General features: G+C 44.5%; 1 protein-coding gene across 1 annotated transcript in view; it reads left to right on the top strand.

The window, feature by feature from the left end:
• Window positions 1-27,922, top strand: part of PEBP4 (phosphatidylethanolamine binding protein 4) — a 217,760-nt gene that overhangs the window by 98,852 nt on the left and 90,986 nt on the right. The window contains exon 3 of the mRNA XM_082622169.1: window positions 16,108-16,206. Coding sequence (XP_082478295.1) covers window positions 16,108-16,206 — 99 coding nt within the window. The remainder of the gene's footprint in view (window positions 1-16,107; window positions 16,207-27,922) is intronic.

Genomic DNA, 27,922 nt, shown 5'->3' with positions numbered 1-27,922 from the left:
GGCAGGGGTGAGAACTACTGCTTTGGAGAGGATGGCTCTCCACTCAACTTGACCGTGAAACTTAACCGTATCAGGTCAGCCCAGTCCTTCATTCTGGGACAAGTGAGTGCTATAGGCCACAGGTGACAGACATAATCATATCAGAACATGAGAGAAACGCAATGCTAGATACTCCCCAGGTTCCTGTAGTCTTCAAATGGTCTTGATGGACATCTGAGTCAGAAGGAGTCAAGGGCCCTGTTTTAAAATGTACCTGGGATTCATTTTAATTGGATGTGATAAGACACACAGATGGAAATGATGATCATGAAGGAAGACGTTTATACTCACAGATCCCTAAAGACAGGGATCACAGCACACTACACAGGGCCACACAGGGAAGCACCAGGGTCTGTCAGAAGGCAGAAGGAGTGAGGAGAAAGCATGGGCAAGAATCCTTACTGTGATTTTTGTGGGAAAAAATAAAACATTGGCGAAGGAGGATAAGCAGGGTAGACAGGCTTGGGGTTGGCTAGTTTGAATAGTTCTGGTGGTCTCTGGAACACAGGAGCTGCCCCTGGTTGTCTGGAACCTGACCCCTGGGCGAGTAGGCCAGGAGGATAGTGGCTCAGCCCAATAAAGGAGATGGCGTAGGCTCTGGATTGGTAGGTTTGCACTTGAAGAGCATGCTCTCAGGTATGTGTTTGCTATCTCTGGGAACTGGTAGCCTCTCCAGAGACAGCAAGACCCCAGATGTCAAAGCATCAGAAAATAAAAGGTGTGATTCATATAGACCACATCTTCTCAGCACTTCCAGGACTCACAACTGTCTACTGAAGTCCCATCATATTCTGTCCAAAGAATACTTTTCAGTCCTCCTCTCTGGGAAAGGCAGGCACACACAGACTGCTCAAATAGCAAGGTGGAGGGAGGGGGGCCTCGGAGACCCAAGAGCACCCCTGCACGTCAGGAAGGCCCCTCTGCCCAGGCATCTCTGCATTACAGAGGGTGTGGCATGCTGGCCTCCCTCTGAGAATGACCATTCTTTTTTTTTTTTTTTTTTTTGCGGTACGCGGGCCTCTCACTGTTGTGGCCTCTCCCATTGTGGAGCACAGGCTCCAGACGCGCAGGCTCAGTGGCCATGGCTCATGGGCCCAGCTGCTCCGTGGCATGTGGGATCTTCCCGGACAGGGGCACGAACCCGTGTCCCCTGCATCGGCAGGCGGACTCTCAACCACTGCACCACCAGGGAAGCCTGAGAATGACCACTCTGTGCCATGCTGACCCAACCCGCACATGAATCAGCCTAAGAGCCCTCCCTGGACATCACTGTGCCCACGCAGATCCACCCCTCACCCCACCACCTGAGGAATTCTCTCTCTATAACCCGGCTCTAACCATGTCACCCCTACACCCCTCTCATGAACCTCCCTGACATATACAACATTGCCCATCTTCGCCGTCAACCTCGCTGGCCTCCTCTGCTGCCCCTCCAGTTCCCTGTCCCTTGGCCTTGGGAACTCTGAGGTCCAGACACAGAACAACTTGCTGCTCCCTTTTGTGTCTCCACGGCTTTGTACACGCTGTTTCCTTTGCCTGGCATGGCCTTCCCTCCTGGGCAACCTTCCATTCACCAGGGCCCAGCTCAGAGGCAGCATCCTCTGTGAGGCTTTATTCCGTCGCCCCCGGCAGAGTTCATCACCTCCTCAGGTTTGCTTCTGCAGCGTCAGCAGTGCTCCTGGTTAGAGCCCCAGAGGTGCTTGGATTCTTTGCGTATATGATAAGGGCTCAGTCAATGCTTGTGGAATGAATGAATGAATGAATGAATGAACACGTGAACATTGAACCAGCTGGGCCAGTTGCAATAATTGTTTTATTTACTCATTCAAAAATATTTATCGAGTGTGTTCTCTGTGCCAGACACTGTAATCTATGGGCGTAGAGTGGTGAGCCAAAACGGACACAATCCCCGCTTTCAAGGAGGTCTTCGTCTTGCGGGGGACACAGACGTTGATCAAAACTTACGCCAACACACGTATAAATTGACTCTAAACTGAGATGCGTATCTGGGGGAAGGAAATGTGAGCGTGTTTAAGAAAAGGAACTTAACCTAGAACAAGGGTGAGGGAACACTCCTCTGGAGAAGTCACCCTGAACTGAGTTCTGAGGTATGAATAAGAGTTCACCAGATTCAAGGGGGTTGGGCGGGAGTGGGGAAACATATGCAAAGGCCGTGGGGTAGGAGGGAGCAGGGCAAACCTTAGAAACAGAAAGGCCCCTGAGAGTGGAGTACAGGGCAAGGGTCATGTGAACAAGATGACAAGGTGAGGTGGGAAGGGGCCAGATTATTCAAGGCCTTGTAAGACACACTAAGGACCCATGGAAAGCCAGGGAAGGATTTTAAGCAGCAGGATAACACAATCTCACTTGTGTTTTGAAAAAATGTTCTGGATCAGGGTGGAAAATTGATCAGGGAGTAAAAACAGATACGAGGAAGCTCGTTAGGAGGCTGTTACAGGAGACAAGACAAACAGTGGGGAGAAGGAGAGGTTAGGTGTGGATGCAGTTAGGGTTTGCAGGCTTGGAGGCAGACCTTGAAGAAGTTGTCCTACGATGGCTTCAGTTTCCTCTGCGAAGTTATCACTGAAAAATTTACCTGCCAAGAGAGAGGGTTGGGGGAGTGGAGGGAGGTTGGAGGTTTAAGGATACTGGCAAAGGTTTAAAATCTTGGAAAGCCATTACCAAGGGTGGCAGATCAAGTTGATGCCAGAAATGCAGAGCAGTATTGAGGGCCCATAATGAAGCTGGTGGCCAAAGAGATACGGAGCCAATCTTCCCTGGGATATGACTTTCTCCTGGTGGGCTCACTGCTCACGTCATAGACAGAAGTAGAGGAAAGTTGGGTTTACTCAGCTTTGGGGTCTTTTGAAGGAACTATGTTTACATGATAGAGGGACAAGGGAGTTTACATGTTGACGATTTGGGACACAAGCAAAGACAGGGGAGAGTGGATGGGCTGAGAGAAGGGACATTTACCAACGGTCTGGAGGTCCCCTTGTGGTCAAAGATTAGTCGAGGTAGACAGAGTTGAAGAAGCAAGCTGAACAGAAAGGAGGTTGTGGACAGAAATAGTGACATGGGGAGGTGGAGCGGTTTGGGGGGACGACAGTTTCAAGGTGTGACTGTGGGAGTCGATAGTTGAGATAAAGGAAGAAAAGCTTGCCTGAGATGCAAAGGTGCAGGTACGCGGGAGGCCACGGCGCTGGATGGGTGATCCACGTGTTTGCCGGAGTCACCACGGTGATAGCAGGTCCTAGGGAAGAAAAGATGACTGTGATCAGGTGCCAGTGTCTTCGATGAATGAGCAGGAGCAATCAAGAGGTCATAGGGGACAGCAGCCAGGACAGAAGGCGGGTGTATGGTTGAGTGGCTTGAGCCACAAAGAGGACGTGGCAGCAGGGAGCTAGGACACCTCTTGGGGTTTAAGGGCCATGAGAGGACACACGTCAGCACTCGAGGGAGCTAAGGGGAAGGGGCTCTTCAGGGGAGAGCCAGGCAAAGGCAAGGAAGTAGACAGAGCAATTGATGGAGAGACAGGATGGAAGGGATGTGGCTTGTTATTTAGTGGCTTTTCCAGAGGGCTGAGTAGAAGGGTTTGGAGGTGGAGGAGGAATAGAGAACTGGCTCAGAGGAAAAGAGAGAAGAGCATTTTGGCATGATGGTGTGGTGGAGGAGATGGCGGGGTGCAGGGGGTCTTTGACTGAGAAGATGTGGATGGGAGACAGGGAGATTGGGGCTCAATGATTTCTCTGAAGGAGGCCAGTGGATCAGTGGACCAAGCGTCTGGGGGAGTTAGTGTCAGCGGTGCTCTCTGCTTACCTGGGTTGGTGGCTGTTCCTGAGGTTGACATTTCCCTACTGGAATAATCAGTGTCATGGTGAGATACAGTAAGAAGACGGCCCCATGTACAGAGGATGGATGAGGGCAGAAGCCAGCGGCTCAAGGATGAGGCAAATCCAGCTCTGACCACCTTCTCTCCTTCCTTTCCACTCTCCCCACTGCTCACCTTTTCCCTAACTCCCAGTTGGGATACAACTATTAAAGTTCCTTCTAGAATAATAAGAAGATAAATTTTAAAGGGGCAAAAGATTTATACAGACATTTCACCAAAGAAGATATGCAAATAGTCAATAAAGACATGAAAAGGTACTCATCAACATCACTAGTCATTAGGGAAATGTAAATTAAAAACTCAATGAGTTTTTAATTTATATTTCACTCTTTGCACCTGCTAGAAATGGCTACAATCAGACAGACAGATGATAACAAGTGTTGGTGAGGAGGTAGAGAAATTGGGACCTTCATACACTGCTGGTGGGATTGCAAAATGGTGCAACCATTTTGGAAAACAGTTTGGCAGTTTTTAAAAATATTAAACATAAAGTTACCATATGTCCTAACGATTCCTCGCTAGGTATTTTCACAAGAGAACTGAAAACAAATATCCACACAAAGACCTGTAACAAATGTTCATATCAGCATGATTCATAGTAGCCAAAAAAGTAGAAACAACCCAAATGTCCATCAAGTGGATAAACAAAAGCCATACCAATATCCATTCAATGGCATACTATTTGGCAATTAAAAGGGATGAAGTGCTGATGCATGCTACATGGTTGAACCTCAAAAACGTTATGCTGGGCTTCCCTGGTGGCGCAGTGGTTGAGAGTCCGCCTGCCGATGCTGGGGGACGCAGGTTCGTGTCCCGGTCCGGGAGGATCCCACATGCCCGGAGTGGCTAGGCCCGTGAGCCATGGCCGCTGAGCCTGCGCACCCGGAGCCTGTGCTCCGCAACGGGAGAGGCCACAACAGTGAGAGGCCCGCGTACCACAAAAAAAAAAAAAAAAAAAAAAACACACAACAAAAAAAACGTTATGCTGAGTGAAAGAAACCAGGCACAAAAGACCTCATATTCTATGATTCCACTTATGTGAAATGTTCAGGTAAGGCAAAAAGGAGATTATAGAAACAGGAAGTAGATTAATGGTTGGCCGAAGCTGGGGGAGGGAACAGGAAGTGATGGCAAATTACACAAGGATTGTTTTGGGGGTGATGAAAATGTTCTAAATTTAGATTATGGTGATGGCTGCACAACGCTGTTAATTTACTAAAAATTGTTGAAATGTATGCTTTAAAGGGGTGAAGTCTGTGGTATGGAAATTATACTTCAATACGGCTGTTTAAAAAACTTCACATGGACAAGCCCAGATCTAATTCTCCGTCTATGTTGCCATCATCGTGTCAAGGAACTGTGATCTGTTGACGTGACTTCCCATACCTCGCTCATGCCCTGTGCTGCAGAGCCCAGGGCCCTGGTCCAGCATTTGCCCTGCACCTAACTGACCCCCAAAAATGCAATGAGGATTCCACGAGCTCTCCCTACCAAAGGGCAAAGCCATCCTTCTTCACCTCTCAGCCAGCTAGAGAGAGACTAGAGACTAACTAAGATAATACTATGTGATTAGTACACATTTCACTTGATTTTATAATTTCAGTTTATTTTCAGCAGGTAATGAATTCACATGGCTCAAAAATAAAAATGAAAGAACAGGCACATAGGAGAGATTTCCATCCCACCTCTGTCCCATTCACCCATAGCACCACCACCACCCACATCTTTTTTTTTTTTAATATCTCTCCAGAGTTTGTTTATGCAAATACAAACCAATGTGAAGACGTAGCTTGTTTTTTCTTTCCTATGTAAAAGTAAGGTGCTAGATATCTGTTCTGCACCTTGCATTTTTCACTCATTTACCTTGGAGAGCTTTTCAGATCAGATCTGAGAGATCTGCATTGTTCTTCACAGCTATAAAGTATTCCATTGTGAGTACGTATCAATGTTTATTAACCAATCCCCAACTGATGGACACTTGAGTTATTTCCAACTTTTGCTATCATAAACATGGCTGAAATGAATACCTTATACACAAGTCATTTCATAAATATGCAGGTATCTTTAGGGGAAGAAATTACAGAAGTGAGATTGCTGAGTCAAAGGATAAATCGGCCCCATTTTTGCATTCCCACAGCAATGTATGAAGCTTCCCCACCGCCTCGCCAGCAGAGCGTACTGTCAAGGTCTGGGATTTGCAGAATGCTTGATGAGGGCGTTGATTCCGTCCCGCTTTCTTCAAGCAGGATTACTTTCTTCTTTTTAACTTAAAATTTTATTTTTTTTGCAGTAGGAACAAGAGATCTACCCTCTGAACAGATTTTAAAGTGTACAATACAATATTATTAACTACAGGCGCAAGGTTGTACAGTGGATCTCTAGGACTTATTCATCTTTTGTGACTCATGCTTTGTCCCTATTTAACAGAAACTCCCCATTTTCCCCTTCCCTCTGCCCCTGGTAACCACCGTTCTGCTCTCTGCTTTTGTGAGTTTGACTATTTTAGATGCCTCATATAAATTGAATCAGACAGTATTTGTCCTTCTGTGACTGGTTTATTTCACTTAGCATAATGTCCTCATGGTTCATTCATGTTGTTACAAATGACAGGATTTCCTTCTTTTTCATAGCTGAATAATATTCCATTGTGTGTATAAACTACACAGTCTTTATCCCTTCATACCTTGATGGACATTTAGGTTTGTTTCCACAGCCTGGCTATTGTGAATAATGCTGCACTGAACATGGGAGTGTGGATATCTCTTGGAGAACTTCCATGAAGTTCCCAAAATATCTATTAAGGATTTTGATTGGAATTGTGTTAAATCAACTAATTAATTAAAGGATTACTGACATATTTGCAAATGGTGGCTTTGATGTGTAAAAGCATAATATGTCTTTCTCCATCTCTTCAAGTTTTCTTTTTATGTACATCAGTAATGCTTTGGTTTCTTGGTGTAAGTCTTGGATTTTTCATCAAGTTTATTCCTAGATATTTTATATTTTTATTACAATGGTAAATGGGATTTTAAAAGTATATTTTCTGACTACTATTTGTCCGTAGGAAAGTACTGATTTTGTGTGCATTTCATAACAACTCACTTTATTGAATATTACTCTAGTTGTTTCCAGCTGATTCTTTTGGTTTCTCATGTAGGCAATTATGTCCTTTGGAAAACAATTAATTAAAAAACAGAAAGAGCATAATGGGTTTTTTTTTCTTCTTTTACAGTATTTACACTTTGTTTTTATTTTCTTGCTGCTTTTGCTAAAACCAATTCTTGGTTGTATCAGACAGTTTTTCTCTCTGGGAGTCTACTGGGATCATACACATTTATGTGCATGCACACAAACACTCACGCACACACACACACACACACGGGCTCCTTAGGATATGATCCTACTTTCCCCCTAATATTTTCATCTCTTTATCCTTCTCTTCTGAGTTCTTGGAGATTTCCTTGGGCTTTATCTTCAAATTCTCTGAGTTAATTTCCTATAGCGTTTAATATGTGGTTTTGGATTTTAACATTCAACAAACAGTAGTTTTATCTCTGAACTACTCATCTCTGGAAAGTTGCCCATTCTCCCCCAATTGTCACAGCCAGTACGGCTTTGGGATCCTCTTCCTTGATGGTTCTGTTATACTGAGCCCATCCCCACTCCTTCCTTGAACCCTTTTTGTCTTGGTGTCCGTGACACTCTGCTCCCTGGTTCTCTTCCTAACTCTCTTCCCTCAGTCTCTCCTCTCCCCACCCCTCTTAGTTCCTGAGTTCCACCCTAGCTGTTCTGTTCTCACTCCGTAAGTTCTTCTCAACAATCTTATCCATCCCCATGCCCGCTACCCACATGCCAAGTCTTGAGAGAGCTCCAGGCTTCATAGCTCCATTTAGGGTACATCTCTGCCTACATGTTTCAACACCAAACTCACTCTCTCCCAGACTTTCTACTCATAATAGTCATGGTACCATCATCCACCTAATTGCCCAAGATAGAATCTCATAGACCTCCTGGACCCCTCTCCCTCTCTCACCTGCCCTATCCAGTCACCTCATGCTGTTGATTCTGTGGTACAAATCTCTCTATCTTTATTACTACTTGAATTTTCAAGCCCTCATGATCTCTCTTCAGAGTATCCCCATTTTCTTTTTTTTTTCTTTTTACTCTGCTTTTAGTCTTTTACTCATCCTCACCACATGCCTTCCCAAAGCAGGCATTTCAGTGAGTCCTGTTGCAAAACAAATTCTCAACAACTTAGGACATGTGAGGTTTTCTATTATCTGGTCCCAGTAACCTTTCAGCTCCGTCACCCACCATCCCTTTATAGACGCCCTCTGTCCCAGCACACCAAGTTTCTTGCCCTTCCCCAACCCCTCATACCTTTGCCCAGACCCTTCCCTTTGCCAAGGGAGTCCTTTTCCTGACCCCTTACCAGCTCATCCTTCAAGATCAAGCTCAGAAGACAACTCGGTGAAGGCTTCCTGGACTCCTGAGGTGGAGAGATTTAGGCTCCCTCCTCCATGCTCCCTTACTGCCTGATAGATGTTCCTCTACTCATGTCCTTCACATACTGTACTCCAGTTATGTCTATGTCTCTCTCTCCCTCCAGAGCAAGAGGAATCCCAGGACCCTCCTTATTTATCTGCTCCCTTCTTACACTCTCCCTCCCTTCTCTTCCATCATGCTCACCAGTCTGTCCATATTCAAGCTAAACCCAATGACGACTTATTCCCTGTCTGCACTTGAACCGTCAAAAAGCGCATACCTGTGGAATGTAACATTACCCAATAACCTTACTACATACCTCTGGTATACTCAATTTCTCACCTCCCCAGATGACTATTCCACACCTTGTCTGTCCCCAAACTTCCTATAATCCCTCTTCCCCTGATGACCTTGCCTCTAACTCATTGAGAAATAGAAGTAATCGGAATCCAATTTCCTCATTCCTCACCACATCTTCCAGCACCCTTGCATCTGAACCTGTATCCTCCGCCCCTGCCAAAGGCCAGGCCTTCCACTTTTGCTCTGGATCCTGTCTCCTCCCACCTTCCCAGAGTCTTGGCTCTTACAACGAACCCCTTTCTTCTCTCTGACGTCTATACCTCCCTCCATACTGGATCACGTCCATCGGCTTGCAGACATTCTTGACTGCCATCCACCTCTTTAAAAATGTAAACAGAAATAAATCTCTTGACTCTTCCTTCCCATCTAGTAACAGCCACTCTGCGTCTCAGCTGTCCTTCACACTATAATTCCTCTTTTATCATCTTTAATAACTATTTTCAGTTCCTCGCAGCCCATCTCTCGCCACCTATTCCAATCAAACATCAGTCCTTACCACTCCACTGACACTGGTCTTGCCAAGAAAACAAGGGATCTCCATGTTGTCAGATCACATTGTCACATCTGTGTCCTCATCTTGCTCTACCTTTCAGCAGCATTCGACACAGCTGACCACTTTCTCCGCCTGGACACACTTTCTGTTTCGGCTTTCATGATACCTACACTTCAGGTGGCTCCCCTGCCTCCCTGGCTACAGTCTCCTTTGCTAGATCCACCTCGCCTCTCCTCCTCTCCTCCTTAGCATGTTCTAGAGATCTCTCATGAGACCTCTTTTCTTCCCCATGTCTAATCTCTCCATGAATCATCTCATTATTCTATGGATTTAGGGGCCATCTTTGGTCCTTGGGAGTCAGTGACTCCAAATATTGTATATCCAGTCGTGATCTCTCCCCCAAACTCTTGACTCTGATACTTGCTTGTCTTTAAGAGGCGTTTCAAATGTAACATGTCCAAAATAGAACTCTCAATATCCCCCTTCAAACATTCTCCTTTCCAAGTCTTCTCCATGACATTAAGTGGCACCATTCACCCAGTTATTCTAGCCAAAACCCCAAGAATCATCCTTGATTTCTCTTTCCCTACCCGCTCCTCCCTGCCCTACAGTCCAGTCCATCAGCAAATTCCACTGATGCTCTCTGAAAATAATTCCCCGATCCATCTACCGGCTTCTGTCTCCATTGCAACCATTCTAGTCCAAAATGCCATCATTCTGCCCTTTATCACTGCAATAGCCTCCTCTCTTGCCTCCTGCCGAACATTCACTCTCCACCCAGCCACCATGACAAATTTTTAACAATGTAAATCAGAGCATATCACTCTCCTGGCTTAAAAACAAAAGCAAACAAACAAACAAACAAAAAACCCTCCAGTAGTTCTGCATTGCACTTAAAATAAAAGCCCCTCCTCACCCAGGTCTGCAAAGCCTTCTGTGGCCGGGTCCCCACCCACCTCTCCAACCCTGCCCTGTCCCCTCCCCTTGCTTGCCTCTAGCCACATGGCTTTCTTTCTGCTCCTCAAACCCTCACTCGTTCCCACCTGAAGGCCTTTGTAGCAGTTGTTTCCCCTTCTGGGGATGCTTACTTCCTCCAACCCCATCCTATTTTATTTTAATCATAGAACTAATCCCGAGTTGGCACTTCCTTGGGTTTTGTTGTTGTTTGGATTTTTTGAATTTTATTTATTTTTTTATACAGCAGGTTCTTACTAGTCATCAATTTTATACACATCAGTGCATACATGTCAATCCCAATTGCCCAATTCATCACACCATCACCCCCACCACCGCAGCTTTCCCCCAGTGGTGTCCATACGTATGTTCTCTACATCTGTGTCTCAACTTCTGCCCTGCAAACCGGTTCATCTGTACCATTTTTCTAGGTTCCACATACATGCATTAATATATGATATTTGTTTTTCTCTTTCTGACTTACTTCACTCTGTATGACAGTCTCTAGATCCATCCACATCTCAACAAATAACCCAATCTCGTTCCTTTTTATGGCTGAGTAATATTCCATTGTATATAAGTACCACATCTTCTTTACCCATTCAGCTGTTGATGGGCATTTAGGTTATTTACATGACCTGGCTATTGTAAATAGTGCTGCAATGAACATTGGGGTGGATGTGTCTTTTTGACTTATGGTTTTCTCAGGGTATATGCCCAGTAGTGGGATTGCTGGGTCATATGGTAATTCTATTTTTAGTTTTTTAAGGAACCTCCATACTGTTCTCCATAGTGGCTGTATCAATTTACATTCCGACCAACAATGCAAGAGGCTTCCCTTTGCTCCACACCCTCTCCAGCATTTGTTGTTTGTAGATTTTCTGATGATGCCCTTTCCAACTGGTGTGAGGTGATACCTCATTGTAGTTTTGATTTGCATTTCTCTAATAATTAGTGATGTTGAGCAGCTTTTCATGTGCTTCTTCACCATCTGCATGTCTTCTTTGGAGAAATGTGTATTTAGGTCTTCAGCCCATTTTTGGAATGGGTTGTTTGTTTTTTTAATATTGAGCTGCATGAGCTGTTTATACATTTTGGAGACTAATCCTTTGTCCATTGATTCATTTGCAAATATTTTCTCCCATTCTGAGGGTTGTCTTTTCGTCTTGTTTACTGTTTCCTTTGCTGTGCAAAAGCTTTGAAGTTTCATTAGGTCCCATTTGTTTATTTTTGTTTTTATTTCCATTACTCTAGGAGGTGGATCAAAAAAGATCTTGCTGTGATTTATGTCAAACAGTGTTCTTCCTATGTTTTCCTCTAAGAGTTTTATAGTATCCAGTCTTACATTGAGGTCTCGAATCCATTTTGAGTTTATTTTTGTGTACAGTGTTAGGGAGTGTTCTAATTTCATTCTTTTACATGTAGCTGTCCAGTTTTCCCAGCACCACTTATTGAAGAGACTGTCTTTTCTCCACTGTATATCCTTGCCTCCTTTGTCATAGATTAGTTGACCATAGGTGCATGGGTTTATCTCTGGGCTTTCTATCTTGTTCCATTGATCTATATTTCTGTTTTTGTGCCAGTACCATATTGTCTTGATTACTGTAGCTTTGTAGTATAGTGTGAAGTCAGGGAGTCTGATTCCTCCAGCTCTGTTTTTTTCCCTCAAAACTGCTTTGGCTATTCGGGGTCTTTTGTGTCTCCATACACATTTTAAGATTTTTTTTTGTTCTAGTTCCATAAAAAATGCCATTGGTAATTTGATAGGAATTGTGTTGAATCTGTAGATTTCTTTGGGTAGTATAGTCATTTTCACAATATTGATTCTTCCAATCCAAGAACATGGTATATCTCTCCATCTGTTGGTATCATCTTTAATTTCTTTCATCAGTGTCTCATAGTTTTCTGCATACAGATCTTTTGTCTCGCTAGGTAGGTTTATTCCTAGGTATTTTATTCTTTTTGTTCCAGTGGCAAATGGGAGTGTTTCCTTAATTTCTCTTTCAGATTTTTCATCATTAGTGTATAGGAATGCAAGAGCTTTCTGTGCATTAATTTTGTATCCTGCAACTTTACCAAATTCATTGATTAGCTCTAGTAGTTTTCTGGTGGCATCTTTAGGATTCTCTATGTATAGTATCATGTCATCTGCACACAGTGACAGTTTTACTTCTTCTTTTCCAAACTGTATTCCTTTTATTTCTTTTTCTTCTCTGATTGCTGTGGCTAGGACTTCCAAAACTATGTTGAATAATAGTGGTGAGAGTGGATATCCTTGCCTTGTTCCTGATCTTAGAGGAAATGCTTTCAGTTTTTTACCATTGAGAATGATGTTTGCTGTGGGTTTGTCGTATATGGACTTTATTATGTTGAGGTAGGTTCCCTCTGTGCCCACTTTCTGTAGAGTTTTTATCATAAATTGGTGTTGAATTTTGTCAAAAGCTTTGTCTGCATCTATTGAGATGATCATATGGTTTTTATTCTTCAGTTTGTTAATATGGTGTATCACATTGATTGATTTGCATATATTGAAGAATCCTTGCATCCCTGGGATAAACCCCACTTGATCATAGTGTATGATCCCTTTAATGTGTTGTTGGATTCTGTTTGCTAGTATTTTGTTGAGGATTTTTGCATCTATATTCATCAGTGATATTGGTCTGTAATTTTCTTTTTTTGTAGTATCTTTGTCTGGTTTTGGTATCAGGGTGATGGTGGCCTCATAGAATGAGTTTGGGAGTTTTCCTTCCTCTGCAATTTTTTGGAAGAGTTTGAGAAGGATGGGTGTTAGATCTTCTCTAAATGTTTGATAGAATTCACCTGTGAAGCCATGTGGTCCTGGACTTTTGTTTGTTGGAAGATTTTTAATCACAGTTTCAATTTCATTGCTTATGATTGGGCTGTTCATATTTTCTATTTCTTCCTGGTTCAGTCTTGGAAGGTTATACCTTTCTAAGAATTTGTCCATTTCTTCCAGGTTGTCCATTTTATTGGCATAGAGTTGCTTATAGTAGTCTCTTAGGATGCTTTGTATTTCTGTGGTGTCTGTTGTAACTTCTCCTTTTTCATTTCTAATTTTATTGATTTGAGTCCTCTCCCTCTTTTTCTTGATGAGTTTGACTAATGGTTTATCAATTTTGTTAATCTTCTCAAAGAACCAGCTTTTCATTTTATTGATCTTTGCTATTGTTTTCTTTGCTTCTATTTCATTTATTTCTGCTCTGATCTTTATGATTTCTTTCCTTCTGCTCACTTTGTGTTTTGTTGTTCTTCTTTCTCTAATTCCTTTAGGTGTAGGGTTAGACTGGTTAGTTGAGATTTTTCTTGTTTCTTGAGGTAGGCTTATATAGCTATAAACTTCCCTCTTAGAACTGCTTTTGCTGCATCCCATAGGTTTTGGATCCTGGCATTTTCATTGTCATTTGTCTCTAGGAATTTTTTGATTTTCTCTTTGATTTCCTCAGTGATCTCATGGTTATTTAGTAATGTAGTGTTTAGCCTCCATGTGTTTGTGTTTTTTACGTTTTTTTCCCTGTAATTCATTTCTAAGTTCATAGCGCTGTGGTCAGAAAAGATGCGTGATATGATTTCAATTTTCTTAAATTTACTGAGGCTTGATTTGTGACCCTAGATGTGATCTATCCTGGAGAATGTTCCGTGCGCACTTGAGAAGAAAGTGTTATCTACTGTTTTTGGATGGAATGTCCTATAAATATCAATGAAATCTCTCTGGTCTATTGTGTCATTTAAAGCTTCTGTTTCCTTTTTACTTTCATTTTGGATGATCTTTCCATTGGTGTAAGTGAGGTGTTACAGTCCCCCACTATTACTGTGTTACTGTTGATTTCCTCTTTTAGAGATGTTAGCAGTTGCCTTATGTATTGAGGTGCCCTGTGTTGGGTGCATATATATTTATAATTGTTATATCTTCTTCTTGGATTGACCCCTTAATCATTATGTGGTGTCCTTCCTTGTCTCTTGTAACATTCTTTATTTTAAAGTCTATTTTATCTGATATGAGTATTGCTACTCCAGGTTTCTTTTGATTTCCATTTGCATGGAATATCTTTTTCCATCCCCTCACTTTCAGTCTGTATGTGTCCCTAGGTCTGAAGTGGGTCTCTGTAGACAGCATATAGATGGGTCTTGTTTTTGTATCCATTCAGCAAGCCTGTGTCTTTTGGTTGGAGTATTGAATCCATTCACATTTAAGGTAATTATCGATATGTATGTTCATATTACCATTTTCTTAATTTGGGGTGTGTGTGTCTGTAGGTCCTTTTCTTCTCTTGTATTTCCCACTTAGAGAATTTCCTTTAGCATTTGGTGTAGAGCTGGTTTGGTAGTGCTGAATTCTCTTAGCTTTTGCTTGTCTGTACAGCTTTTGATTTCTCCATCAAATGTGAATGAGATCCTTGCTGGATAGAGTAATCTTGGTTGTAGGTTCTTCCCTTTCATCACTTTAAGTATATCATGCCACTCCCTTCTGGCTAGTAGAGTTTCTGCTGAGAAATCAGTTATTAACCTTATGGAAGTTCCCTTGTATGTTATTTGTCATTTTTCCCTTGCTGCTTTCAACAATTTTTCTTTGTCTTTAATTTTTGCCAATTTGATTACTATGTGTCTCAGTGTGTTTCTCCTTGGGTTTATCCTGTATGGGACACTCTGCGCTTCCTGGACTTGGGTGGCTATTTCCTTTCCCATGTTAGGGAAGTTTTCGACTCTTACCTCTTCAAATATTTTCTCGGGTCCTTTCTCTCTCTCTTCTCCTTCTGGGACCCCTATAATGCAAATGTTGTTGTGTTTAATGTTGTCCCAGATGTCTCTTAGTCTGTCTTCATTTGTTTTCATTCTTTTTTCTTTATTCTGTTCCACAGCAGTGAATCCCACCATTCTGTCTTCCAGGTCACTTATCCGTTCTTCTGCCTCAGTTATTCTGCTATTGATTCCTTCTAGTGTAGTTTTCATTTCAGTTATTGTATTGTTCATCTCTGTTTGTTTGTTCTTTAATTCTTCTAGGTCTTTGTTGAACATTTCTTGCATCTTCTCGATCTTTGCCTCCATTCTTTTTCCGAGATCCTGGATCATCTTCACTATCATTATTCTGAATTCTTTTTCTGGAAGGTTGCCTGTCTCCACTTCACTTAGTTGTTTTTCTGGGGTTTTATCTTGTTCCTTCATCTGGTACATAGCCCTCTGCCTTTTCATCTTGTCTTGCTTTCTGTGAATGTGGTTTTTGTTCCACAGGCTGCAGGATTGTAGCTCTTCTTGCTTCTGCTCTTTTTTTTCTTTCTTTTTAATCGTGTCTCTCACCTAGAGTAAAATCTTCCTGAAAGTATGGGTCACACCTGCTTGTTCTCTGTTGGATTCCCAGCACCTAGAACAGTTTCTGGCACATAATCGGTGTTCAGTAAATACTTATTGAAGAGATGAATGAATCTGAGCATTCCTTGCAATCGGTACAGTTCCTGACACGGAGTAAGCTCTCCTGTATTTGCTGAGTTAATGGACAAGTCGCTCCAACTACACTGTGAGCTTCCTGAGAGCAGAAGCCCTGTTTTAGGTTTCTTTGTTTCCTCCACGCTCCTGGCATGATGTTACAGACTTCTAGGTGCCGAGTAAATATGCTTGTTTGATTTATTCTTCTTTATAAAGGGAAAGCCAAGCTATTAAGCTGTCTACTTAATAGACTTCATTTCTCTGAGAATAAGCATGTGACACAAAAGGAATGTCATGAGAACAGGGATGAATCGAGTAGGAAGCTTTAGGTGTTGGTCAGCCTCTCTCAGCTGGAATTGAGGTAAAAGGAGAGTCTGCACCTTGTAGATTTCCTTTCCAAATTCTAGCCACGATGCTACACTTCTTTCTGATGAATGTGTTACAGGGTGCAACCTACATCCTGGTGATGGTGGATCCAGATGCCCCCAGCAGGTCTTCTCCCAAAGCTCGGTTCTGGAGACATTGGCTGGTGACAGATATCAAGGTAAGCAGGCCAGAAGGCACTTTCTGATTCACTGGAGATTGGGGCTGGAGGATTATCATTCTGCACAGTTCTCAGCTCTCATTCCGGAACGTTGGGGACTCTGATGAGCAAGGACTTCCGTGTCAGGTCTCCCCCAGCACCCAGCTGTCACAGCCTCTCCCATGTTTTCTAATAATTTCAGAAAATGACCCAGGACCAGTGATACACAGGATCAGGATATCCTTATCTCAGGATTAGCGGGGAGAAAGCCCCCATCTGTAGTGTTTGCTGATTTCTGTAGTGTAAAGAAAGACCCCCACCATGGTCAATTTCAAGTTAATGATTTAAGGACTGTCACAAATTTTCTGAAAATGTAACAATTGGCTCCAGCACACCACTGCCAGGGGCCTGGATTTTGGGGGCACCAGGTGATTCTGTGTAGTCCAGGTGGCAGGGGACTCTTGCAGCATCTCCTGCTGATGGGCCAAGGGGCATGGAAGAGGCATGGCGATCTCTTTTTCTTTGTACAGAAACAAGTGGCCTCCCCTCATTTTTGTCCTTTTGTCGTCAGCCATAATGACAAAGGAGCCAGGCTCAGCCTTTCCAGAGTAGGTCTGAGGGGCACAAATCTGGTGGCTTGTTAATGGGCATTAGGTGAAAAAACAAAAAACAAAAAGGCTCCATTGCCAGGCAAGTTTCGGAGACTCTGGGTTAAAATGTATTTATCCCGTTCCCCACCGAAGGGCCTTTTAGAGCTTTTAATATCCTAGTATGCATTATATAACATGCATTTATTTTCCAATCTCACTTGACTGTTGAATCTTTTGTTCACGAGCATGTGGCAGTGCACTTTGGGAAAATCCACACTAGCATCAGGCATCCACACATCTTATGCCTAGAAAGCCTGCCGATGGCCTTTGCATCACACGTGCAAAGGCACCAACCCTGTAAGACAGTGCGAACCCAGACCTAGAAAGACTAAGTTTGGATCCAGGCTGGGCTGGTTCCCACATCAATGATCTCCATCATGTCATGGAGTCCCTCTCGGCGTTTTGTGTTTATCTGTAAGGTGGGAACCATGTTACCTCTGCTATGTGGTTGTTGTGATCATCCAGTTACAGTGTCCTAAGATGACTCTGTAAAACACAGCACGTACCACAGCTATAAGGACTTTGTGTTTTTCCTTCTAGAGCTACGGGGCAGAAGAAGGGGTACCGGTCTGAACTAGCTATTGACTCTCCTGGCAAGACTGGGCTCTCACAACCATTGGAGTGGGGACGTGGTGGTGTGTGTGGGGTTACCCTGGCAACCAACCCCTCCCAGTGACCACAGGCCCTTCATAGGATGCTCAGGGGAACAGCCCGTTTTCAGGGACAGCCCTGGCTACGGCCTAAGAAGGGGCTCCCTCCAGGGAGACTTGTGGCAGCAGCTTCTGGGACAGAGGCCGAGCCGGGCTGTTGAGGGAAAGTAGGGTCATTGCTCCCTCACCCTTCCCTGGCCAAGCGCCCCTCTCGGCCTCATGGAGAGCCTTGGAAACACCATAAACATGCGAAAGGGAAGAGCTGGGGGAGAGACCTGACTTAGTGGAGGGAGGGGAGCTGAGAGCACAAAAGGGAAAGATACTGGATCCTGCCCCAAATTAGAGCACAGGCGCAAGGTGGCCACAAGGGGGTGAAACTCTCAAGAAAAGAATACTGCTCTGGTCATCATATTTACAGTCTGCCCCCATGCACAGGGCTGGCTGTAAGAAGGTTCTACTGGGCAATTCTGAGTCCCAGTTTCAGAAACTGGAACGAAATGGAATGCGGATGGAATCATTTCAGAGTAGAAGGGACCTTGGAGCCGTGAGGCTTCCTCTCTTCCAAGCCTGAAGTCTCCCCTCCCCCAATACAGGACAGGACAGTTCTCTCGCACAAGCCTTGTGGTGCCAACATGGGTTTAGCCCCAGCAGCCCAGCTTAGAAGCAGAGCAGGTGGCAGGTGGCAGGTGGCAGCTGGCCGGCGAGACCACTAAGCCACAGAGCTTATCAGGGCCACCTGCCCGGGTGTGGCCCTCAGCTTTCCCGCTCAGGCCGGAGGAAGCTTGGGTTTCCGCCGCATTTTCACCCACTTGCCCTGATGCAAGGGTCCAGCAGGAAGCAGCAGCTCTCCCCAGCTATGTCCACTCAGCTTGCCCGCCAGCCCCCGTATTCTGCCAGCTGCACAGCCAGTAGAAAAACCAGGCCAGTGTAGGTCTCAGGCTGTGGACCACGGCCAAAGGAAGAGAGGGCTCTAACCAAACCCAGAAGCACTTCCTGTGTGTTGGTGATAGCTGTCAGTCCCCAACATTAGAGCACGTTCGTATCTGCTAGTGAGCTTGTTAAAAATGCAGATTCCTGGGCACCACTTGGGTCAGTCTGGAGAGAACAGGGCATCCGCATTCAACAGGCATCCAGGAGGGGTTTAGCAGCTGGAAGGAAGACGGCAGGTTCAGGATGCCTGGGTTGCTGTTAATATCACCTATCTGTGAAGCAATTTGCACAATTTCCTTTTAATCCTTGCAATCACTTTGTGAACCAGGCATTATCCCCATTTTACAGATGGGGAAACAAAGCCTGGTGAGATCAAATGATGCAGTGTCTCAGCTAGGGGGTTATAGAGGTGGGTCTTCAATCCAGGCGACCGAACTCCAAACCACCATCCCATGTGGTCATGCTTCACACCACATCTCTCTCATCAACTCCACTGTGGCGAGGGGCATGTCATGGTGCCCTTTTTGTAAAATGGTAAGCATAATCAGAAACAGACCCCGTCATCCCAGGGCTCTGTTCCTGGTTACCTTTTACAGGTTGATGCTTCCAGGGAACCTCCCCAGGGAATGCTGTCTTGGTAAATAAAATCCACTTGATAAATATCTTGGACACCCCCCCATAAAAGCAAACCCTACATATTATCATAACCCTCAGCAACAAGCAGCCTCAGCAATAAGGCATGCCATGAAGTCACTGCAGATATAGAATGACAGTGGCCCTGCGATTCACAACGGCCACAGAGGCAAACTTGGTGGAACCTAGGCTGGCCGTGTTATTAGGGACTCAGGCCTAATTGGGTGGTGGGCTGCCCCATGGCTATGGGAGCCCCTCAGTAGGGACAATTTTTGGACTGCCTGTCCAGGTTGAAACAGAATATAAACCAGTCCTTAGGAATATGTGAAACATTTGCAGCCCCCAATGAGAGACTGGTGGGGTCTAGGACAGAGTAGGGTAAAGCTCTAGTCCTTAAATAAAAACTAGGAACTAGAGAGAAGTCCATCAGGAGGGACCAGGCATTCATGGCACCCTTGTTCATGTCATTCAACAAGTGTGGATTGACCATTATTTGTTATGGCATAGTGTTTCAGGGTGCGGAATCTGGACCCAGACTTGTGGTTCGAATCTGAATCCACCAGTATTAGCTTTGTGATTTGGGTTGGGTGGGGGTGGGCGGAGGGGAGTTGCTCAACCTGTGTCTCAATTTGCTCGCTTGTAAAGTGGGAATCCCAATAGTCCCTGACTCACTCTGGTGTTACTGATGCTTAAACGAGTTTTCTTAAGTAAAGTGTTTAGAACAGGACCCAGAACACATAGGAAGTTCTATGTAACTGTTTGCTGTGATGTTATCATGATTGCTCGAAGTCAGACCCTGCACTAGCACTGGGGTTACAAACACAAACAAAATAGGGGGACTCCCTGCCCTCTGAGGGCTTCTACTCTAGGAGGGCAGGGGAAGGATGCTGCAGCATGCGGGTAGGGTTATGAGGGCACCAGCAGCTGGCTGGGGCCGGAACTCCCTATACCTGTGGGTTCTCATTCACTCAGGGAGAAGACTAGACTTTAGTCCCCAAACCTGGCCAGACCAGGGCAGGCAGGGACTGATAAATAAAGCGTGCTGTCTTTCTGGGTCCCCGCTTTGAAAATCTCTCATTGAGCGAAAAACATTTCGAGCAGAACGTTGACACATACCATCTTTCCTTCCCCCCAGTGCCACATCCCCAGCTTTTCCTTTAAGATGCTTTCAGTTCTAATTCAATCTAATTAATAATCTTCGTGCTAAAGCCTAATTAAGATATCAATTAATTTGCATCATTCATTTCAGAAGAAATGCTTGTTGGTGGTTCATCTTCTATTTGTCTCTGAAATTAGTGCTCGGGGCTTTTCATGCAGATATTTTCATTACGTTTTTTATTGTTAATGGGAATATTGAACACAGGAAGATGGTCTATTAATACTTTCCGCAAAGACTATCATGATTGGTGACAAAGAACACCAAGAACAACTAAGGAGACAAGGGTACCTTTTTTCTTCCAAAAAAGAAAATCTTCCTAGAAACCGTCAATGATTCTAAAATTTGTCCTGAATATCTTTTTTGTTTTAAGAAAGAAAAGGAAACAGCAAGTTCATGTTTCCCTTTCATTCAGTGCCCTCAACCTTTGGCAGCTGTAAGTGCAAGCAATTCTGGGCTGAATTAAAAGGACCTTAAGGGCTCATTATTCTGTCTACTTTTCTATAGCATTGGATTTTTCCATAATGAGAGGTGTTTTTTTAGAGGACCTCTTAGTATGTTCGGTGAATAAGATAAATGGGTAACCCAATAAACAGAGCTGGGATCATAGCCCCTTGCTTTCCAGCTAGGTGATTAGCATGTGTCAGGACTCTTGTGTTGGAATTATTGGTCCCACTGCTGAGAGATCTCAGGCAAGTTACTTGACCTCTCTGAAATTGTGGCTTCTTGTCTGTAAAACTGACACAAATCCTTGCTCTTCAGGATTGAGACAGGAAAAGGGAAATTACATATGCAACAAGGAGAAGCCTCCCTAGAGAAAAGCACTATATAAAGGGGCAAATTTATCTTCGCTCCTAATCAATCGAGCAGCAGATCCAAGAAAAATTTAAATATAGGGCTTCCCTGGTGGCGCAGTGGTTGAGAGTCCGCCTGCCGATGCAGGGGACGTGGGTTCGTGCCCCGGTCCGGGAAGATCCCACATGCCGCGGAGCGGCTGGGCCCGTGAGCCGTGGCCGCTGAGCCTGCGCGTCCGGAGCCTGTGCTCTGCAACGGGAGAGGCCACAACAGTGAGAGGCCCGCGTACTGCAAAAAAAAAAAAAAAAATTAAATATATACATATAATTATATAATCCAATTTTCTGTATGCTCCAAAGCAAGAATAAACAGAAGAAGAATAAATAAATAAACAGAAGAAGAATAAACAGTCTTCATCAGGACCACATGTTCAGATGAAGAGGTCAAACCAAGGAAATAGGATTAATTAATTCATTTCTTTCTTTAGACCTGTATTTTTAGTTTTGCTGCTGCTATTTGTGTGCATGTCCATGCACGCTTTGCCCAGCCCCGTGAGGGTCCATTTTAAGTAATAAACACCTGCAAGGCATGGCATATGCTGCCTAAGAGCATGTCGGTTTGGATCCAGGAGCCCTAAAGAACGTTTGATGATGGGGACAATGCAGAGGCCCTGGTTATAAACCAGATATGTACGTGGCCACCCAGATGAACTGAGGGAGGCTCCAGGCTCTGCCACTTCCAGTTGGGAATCTCTGAGCCTCAGTTTCTTCATCCTTAAAATGGGCATGATAATAATATCTATTTCCCAATGTTCGATGAGTTTAAGGATCGTGGCACAGAACAGAAGAGCAGGGCCTTGGTCAGTGTGACTCTCTCTCCCACCACCCCAACTCTGAGATCTGACCACAACAGCCACTTATGATTTAGCAACTTTCCTTAGGCTGTTGGACTCATGTTTTGCAAAGTAAGAACTCTAGGCAACAGCCCAACACACAAACCATGTGGAAAAAGCAGCTCATCCTTTTTTTAATTATTATTTTAATTTTATTTATTTATTTATTTTAGGCTACGTCGGGTCTTAGTTGCGGCATGCAAGATCTTTCATTGCGACGCGCAGGCTTCTCTCTAGTTGTGGTGTGCCTAATTGTGAAACGTGTGGGCTCAGTAGTTGCGGTATGCGGGCTTAGTTTCCCCGTGGCATGTAGGACCTCAGTTCCCTGACCAGGGATAGAACCGGAGTCCCCTGCATTGCAAGACAGATTCTTAACCACTGGACCACAAGGGAAGTCCCAGAAGTAGCTCATCCTTTTGCCTCTGGAGTCTGGATGGATCCAGGCCTAGCCTGGAGGCACCAACCTGACCCAGACTTACTTTGGTGGGGGAAGTAGTTGGGGGAAAGGGGGTCTGCCCCATCACTCAGCCTCTGGGAATTGCCCTGTGACCCCTGGTCCAGATCAGGGTCCCCTGGAGTCACCCCAGACCACAGCCGGCACACGGGCTGGGCTGCAAGTGCCAGTCAGGCCTATGGTGTGTCTCCCACTGTCAGGACCCCAACGCTTCCCACCTTTATTTTTAACCCAACCCAGCACCCCTCCCCATTTCCTTATCTCTCACTATCTCCACTTGGCTGTCATTGTCCCGCCACAGAGATACCTTCGCTCCCATTCAAAATAATTTAAATAAAATGTTGCTACAAAGTGGAATATTATCTTTTGATGAATGTTTTTAAAGCCCTTTAGGTTTTCATGGTAATTTGCGGTGTAAAATTATTTGGAGATAAGAGACAAATTAGCTCTCGGATGCCGAGGTCGCCGTGTCCTGTTATCCATGTGAGCACTGTTTAAATATAATCAGCCCTTAGACTAATGCAGCATAATTGTTCATTTGAAACAGCTTTTTTTACTCCATTCAATGAGTCATTAAAATATTCAAGGGATAATGCAGTGAATTGGAAATGAATTTATCATATTATCCCATACATACTGTAGTGCTTCAGGTAACTAAGGAGAAAGGGGGAGAGAGAATATGAATATTAGGTGCACAGGCAGGAAAGGGGCCAGGATATACAGGAATATGGGAAACAAAGCTTTTTAGGTGATTTATGGAAAGTGTGTATAAGGAGGCTGACCGGGAGGGGTGAACAAAAAGGGAAATGCTGTTCTTTAAAGAGCCCTCCCTCTCCCCCTCTCTCTCTCCCTCTCTCTCTCTCTCTCTCTCTCTGCACTCTGAGAATCTGTGCTCCACCACAGCTCCGCAGTTAACTTATTTTTATCAAATATGTTTATATCAGAAAGTCGTTATGGAAACCAATTCTGCCATCCAGGAGCATTCCTGGATCAGGCAGAAAACTCTTTCTCTCTCTCTCTCTCCCTTTCTCTCTGTCACACACACACACACACACACACACACACACACACACACACACTCCCACCCCTCATTCGCACACACACCCATAGATGCCCCAAAGCTGTAAAATGGCTGAGGCTGAGACCAGACGTCCAGGCCCACCCCCTGCCCTGCTATGAGAAACCTGGGCTCGTGACCGTGCCCTGGGCCCCAGCCCCCCACCCCGAGCACATGTGCTGAGGCAAAGACAAAGGGCGCCAGCGGCAGCATATTCGACATGGTGATTCTTCCTTGATCCTAGGAGGGTCCTGTGGGTGCGCGTGGCTTGTACCACACCTGGAACACTGTCTTTTGTTCTGGCCACAGCATTTTAAGAAAGGCAGCGAGCAGCCTGAGTGCAACAACCAGAAGGGTGAGACTCTGTAGAAACCACAGCAGGAGAGCAGGGATGGCTGGCCTGTTGGACCACCAAGGGAAGCCATGAGAACCGACTTCCAGGATCCTTTAAAGATTTCTTTTAAAATTTGAAGAAATCGAATTGGAAACCAGGGAAGTCCTGCTGTGCTCTACTGGGGAGAATTAGAACCAGTGGGTGAAATTTACATGGAAGTCAGTTTGGACTCCATAAGAAGGAACTTTCTAAGATTTGGAACTGCCTAAGAACTGAGCATGTACTCCGCACTGGATGGAGTACTTAGCACTGAAGGTACTTTGTCACGGGTGACCCAGGAATACTCCCCCCCCAACCCCACCCCCCACCACACACACAGGAGGTAGAACAGGTGACCTGTAGGATGTGCCCCTTGGTGTCTACAGTGTTTCCACCTGCCATATTTCCCCTCCTGGGTAGAGATACTCCTCTTAGAACTTATATCCTTATAACATGTTAGCGACAATAATGATTAAACAAGGAAGAATAAAAGGAAGGAGAAAAAGGAAAGGGAAGAGGAAGAGAGAAAAGAAGATAAAATATTTGCACACTTAGCATGTCGTGCTGGGCACTGTGCTTTCATGGATTTCTCATTTCATCCTAACAAAAGCCCAAAGAGGAAGGTAATCTAGACAAGAAAATGAACGCCTAGCGGGGTTAAGTGATCGTCCAGGACCCCACAGCTGGTGAGTGACTGACTGGGATTTGAACGCAGAGCCTGCACGCATTATCACGACACCACATTAGGTCTCTAGAGTTTAGGTAGATTCCACCCCCTGCTACCCAGGCCTGGCCCCTGTGACAGCTTATGTCAGGGCCAGCTGTGGCTGCTAAGAGGCAGCGGTGCTGGTGTGAGCAGTGCGGTTTGAGGTTCCTGGCCCCCTACCCTTCACCTCCATTGTTGGCCGTGCCCACCGCAGCCGTAGCACAGCTCTGACGCTGGGCCTTAGAGAATGGATCTGGGAGGCAGCTTCTCCGACTTAACTGTGAGCAAATTATTCACCACTCTGAGTCTGTTCCCTCAACTTTTAAAGAGGACACTAGCAAAAGAAAAGAATTTTATAAGCCACATAGGCATGTAAGCAAAAAATATCATTTGTCAAAAAAAAAAAAAAGAGGACACTAGCATCAAACTCGCAGGAACGCTGTGAGGACACAGTGAGTTAAAATGTGTGAAATACCCAGCACCTGGCACTTAGTAGGCGCTGCCTACTTGCTGGTTCTCTATTCCTCTACCTACCATCACCGTAAATCCTCCACAGGAAACTCAGGAAGTTGAGCCTTTGGCAGTGAAGAGCTTATGTCACTCCCAAGAGGTAGAAAAGGGCCTGGCTGGAGAATGAACTGTCCACTTGATTGTCACTTAAAAGACCTTAAGGGAAAACAGCCATCACAGGCAGAGGACTTAACCAGGAAGTGCTGGGACCAACTGTTTAACCTGCACTGTGCTCAGCACTGTGGCTATTAAAAAATAATAATGTAAGACACACATGATAGATAGATGATAGATACATAGATAGATAGATAATAGATAGATAATTGGATGAATAAATGTTAGGTGGATTTAAAATGTGTTTTTCCTGCTCCCCAGTTGGAAAGACAGGGCTCATGTATAGGAAACAGAGAGTAGAACTGACGGGGGTTAGCATCAACTCAACTGGGCCCTTTAGACTCAAATAGCTGTGAGGGTTCAGATCACTCTCCCCTTTACAGTGAGGCAACTACTCCTCCTTCAAGGCTCAGCTCAAATGTCACCTCCACTGAAAAGCTTGCTCTGACGCCCCCAGACTGAGTTAGTCAGTCCCACCCTGGGCTCCTACCACACTCAGTCAAACCTCTGTTAGTGTCCTCGTCATATGAGTTTGTTATTATTTATGAGTCTCTTTTCCCTATTAGACCATGAGTCCCTAGAGGGCAGAACTGTGTCATATCCTGAGCACTTGGCACAGTGCCCAGAACATAGAAGGCCCTCAGTCAATGTTGAATGAATCAATGAACGAAGGCATGAAGGAAAGGATGGATAAAAGAATGAAGGAAAAGATGGATGGATGGATGGATAGATAGTGGCTGGGCAAGTGACTAGATGGCTGGATGGGGTGATATCATGTTGTGATGACTTCACAGTGGAGATAGGAGTTGTGCTGGGGCTTGAATTATGAGCAGGCCTGGAAAAGCCAAAGGATATAAGAGACTGCAGTCTGGGAAGAGAACAGAATAACCAAAAGCTCAGACATTTGAATGGGGTAGAAAAAAAGAATCGTAAATATCGAATTAAAAGCCAAGATGGCTGAGCTAATTAAGGCCCTTAGCACCTCTCCCTAGATAGTTATTGCAGAAGCCTTCTAACGGATCCCCCTCCTTTAACCTCATCCCCTACAAAAGTATCTTTCCTTCATGGGTGATGTTTCTAAAACTGAAATAGGATCATGTTACTCCCCTAGTTGAAGCCTTCAGTGACTTCTCAGTGTCTCAGGACAGAGATAAATAAACAAGGCTCCACAGCAGTGGTTATCAATCCCAGATGCATCCTTCCTTCCTCCCTCCCTCCCTCCCTCCCTCCTTTCCCTCCCTCCCTCCCTTCCTTCTTTCCTTTCCTTTCGCCTGGTGGGTTCTACCCTGCTCGAGGGTCACCTCTTCTGTGGAGCCTTCCCCCTTGCCCACCTTCTCTTCTCCCATGGATCTTGGGACTTAACTCCACCCTAACCCTCTCTACTCTGTACTGTAGTCATTGATTTACTTCTCTGCTCCCCTCACTACACAAGGCACAAGTCAAAGGATTTGACTTTATAAACATTTGATCTGCAGTGCTTGCATGAAACCCATGGCCTAAGATGTGCTGAACACATGCTGAAGGAATGAATGAAGGAATGAATGAATGAACAGAGGTGGTCTGACTGATGCAGAAAAAGGGAATTTATAATCTTCAATGATCTAAAAGCCTCTACTTCTATGATGGATCTAAGATTATATTAACTTTCTTAACTCTTGCATTATGGTTTGACATTCTATTATTAGCTTAAAATTAGCTTAAAAGTTAATGAAAACTCCTCTGATCTTTTCCCTTCATGAACTCCTGCTAGGCCAAATCTTCCCCATTCTGTGCTTGTGCAATTAATTTGGAAGCTAACTATAGAACTTGAGATTAATCCCTATTAAGTTTAATTTTTTTCAGTGCAGGCCCATCCTTCCAAATTTGCCAAAATTAACTGTTTTATGTCACCCTTCATATTAGCAGTTCCTTGAAACTTTGGGTGCCCTACAAATTCAGTGAGCATGCTATCTATAAAGATACTGAACAAGGTGGAGCCTATGGGAGAATCCCATGGCATGTCACTAGGGACTGCCCTTGAGGTTGACACTAATTTATGAGTTAACACTCTTCAGGAATGGTTTGTTAACTAAGCCACAAACCCACCGAACATCATAGTCATTGAAGCCATATTTGCCCACAAGGCTACCATGATTGCCTTGGTCTAAAGCCTTGGTCGGTCAAGCTGTACTGTGCTTACTTAGCGCTTTCTCCTGGTCCACTGGACCACTGCATTCATGAACAAAGAAATCTAAGTGGTCGGGAGTGACTTGTTTTCAGTGAGCCTATGCAGACTCTGTTCAGTGTTTCCTCTGTTGTCTCAGACCATCTGCTTATTAAATTATTATGGAATTTTGATGTGGATTGATATTACACTCACCAACAGGAATCCACATTTTCCCTTCCTGTTTCTCGAAGTGACTCTGTGATCATAAATCTCAGCTCTTTCTGGACCTCGAAGGTGTCATTCATCTAGAGATCTTAACTCCTATAAAGCAACTAAGTGTTTGCAGATTACAGAAAGGCTTCTTAGGGAGAGGGGCCCGAGCAAGTAACGGTCCATAGCGGCCTGAGACACACAGAAGGGTTGAGACACCGCATGCAGCTTGGCAGGAGCACCACGGCAGGTGGTGTGGCAGGCAGAGCCAGAGCCTCAAAGGCCTTTAATAATACACTGATCAAGATGCAAACTAGTATACATAGGATGGATAAACAACAAGGTCCTACTGTAGAGCACAGGGAACTGTATGCAATATACTGCGTTAAACCATAATGGAAAAGCATATGAAAAAGAATGTATATATATATATACATATGTATATATATATACATATATAC

The sequence above is a fragment of the Mesoplodon mirus genome, assembly GCF_964341445.2.
Source record: "Mesoplodon mirus genome assembly, chromosome: 1".
NCBI lineage: Eukaryota > Metazoa > Chordata > Mammalia > Artiodactyla > Ziphiidae > Mesoplodon > Mesoplodon mirus.
Note: the sequence above shows the minus strand (reverse complement) of the source record. Positions and strands in the feature narration are given on the sequence as shown.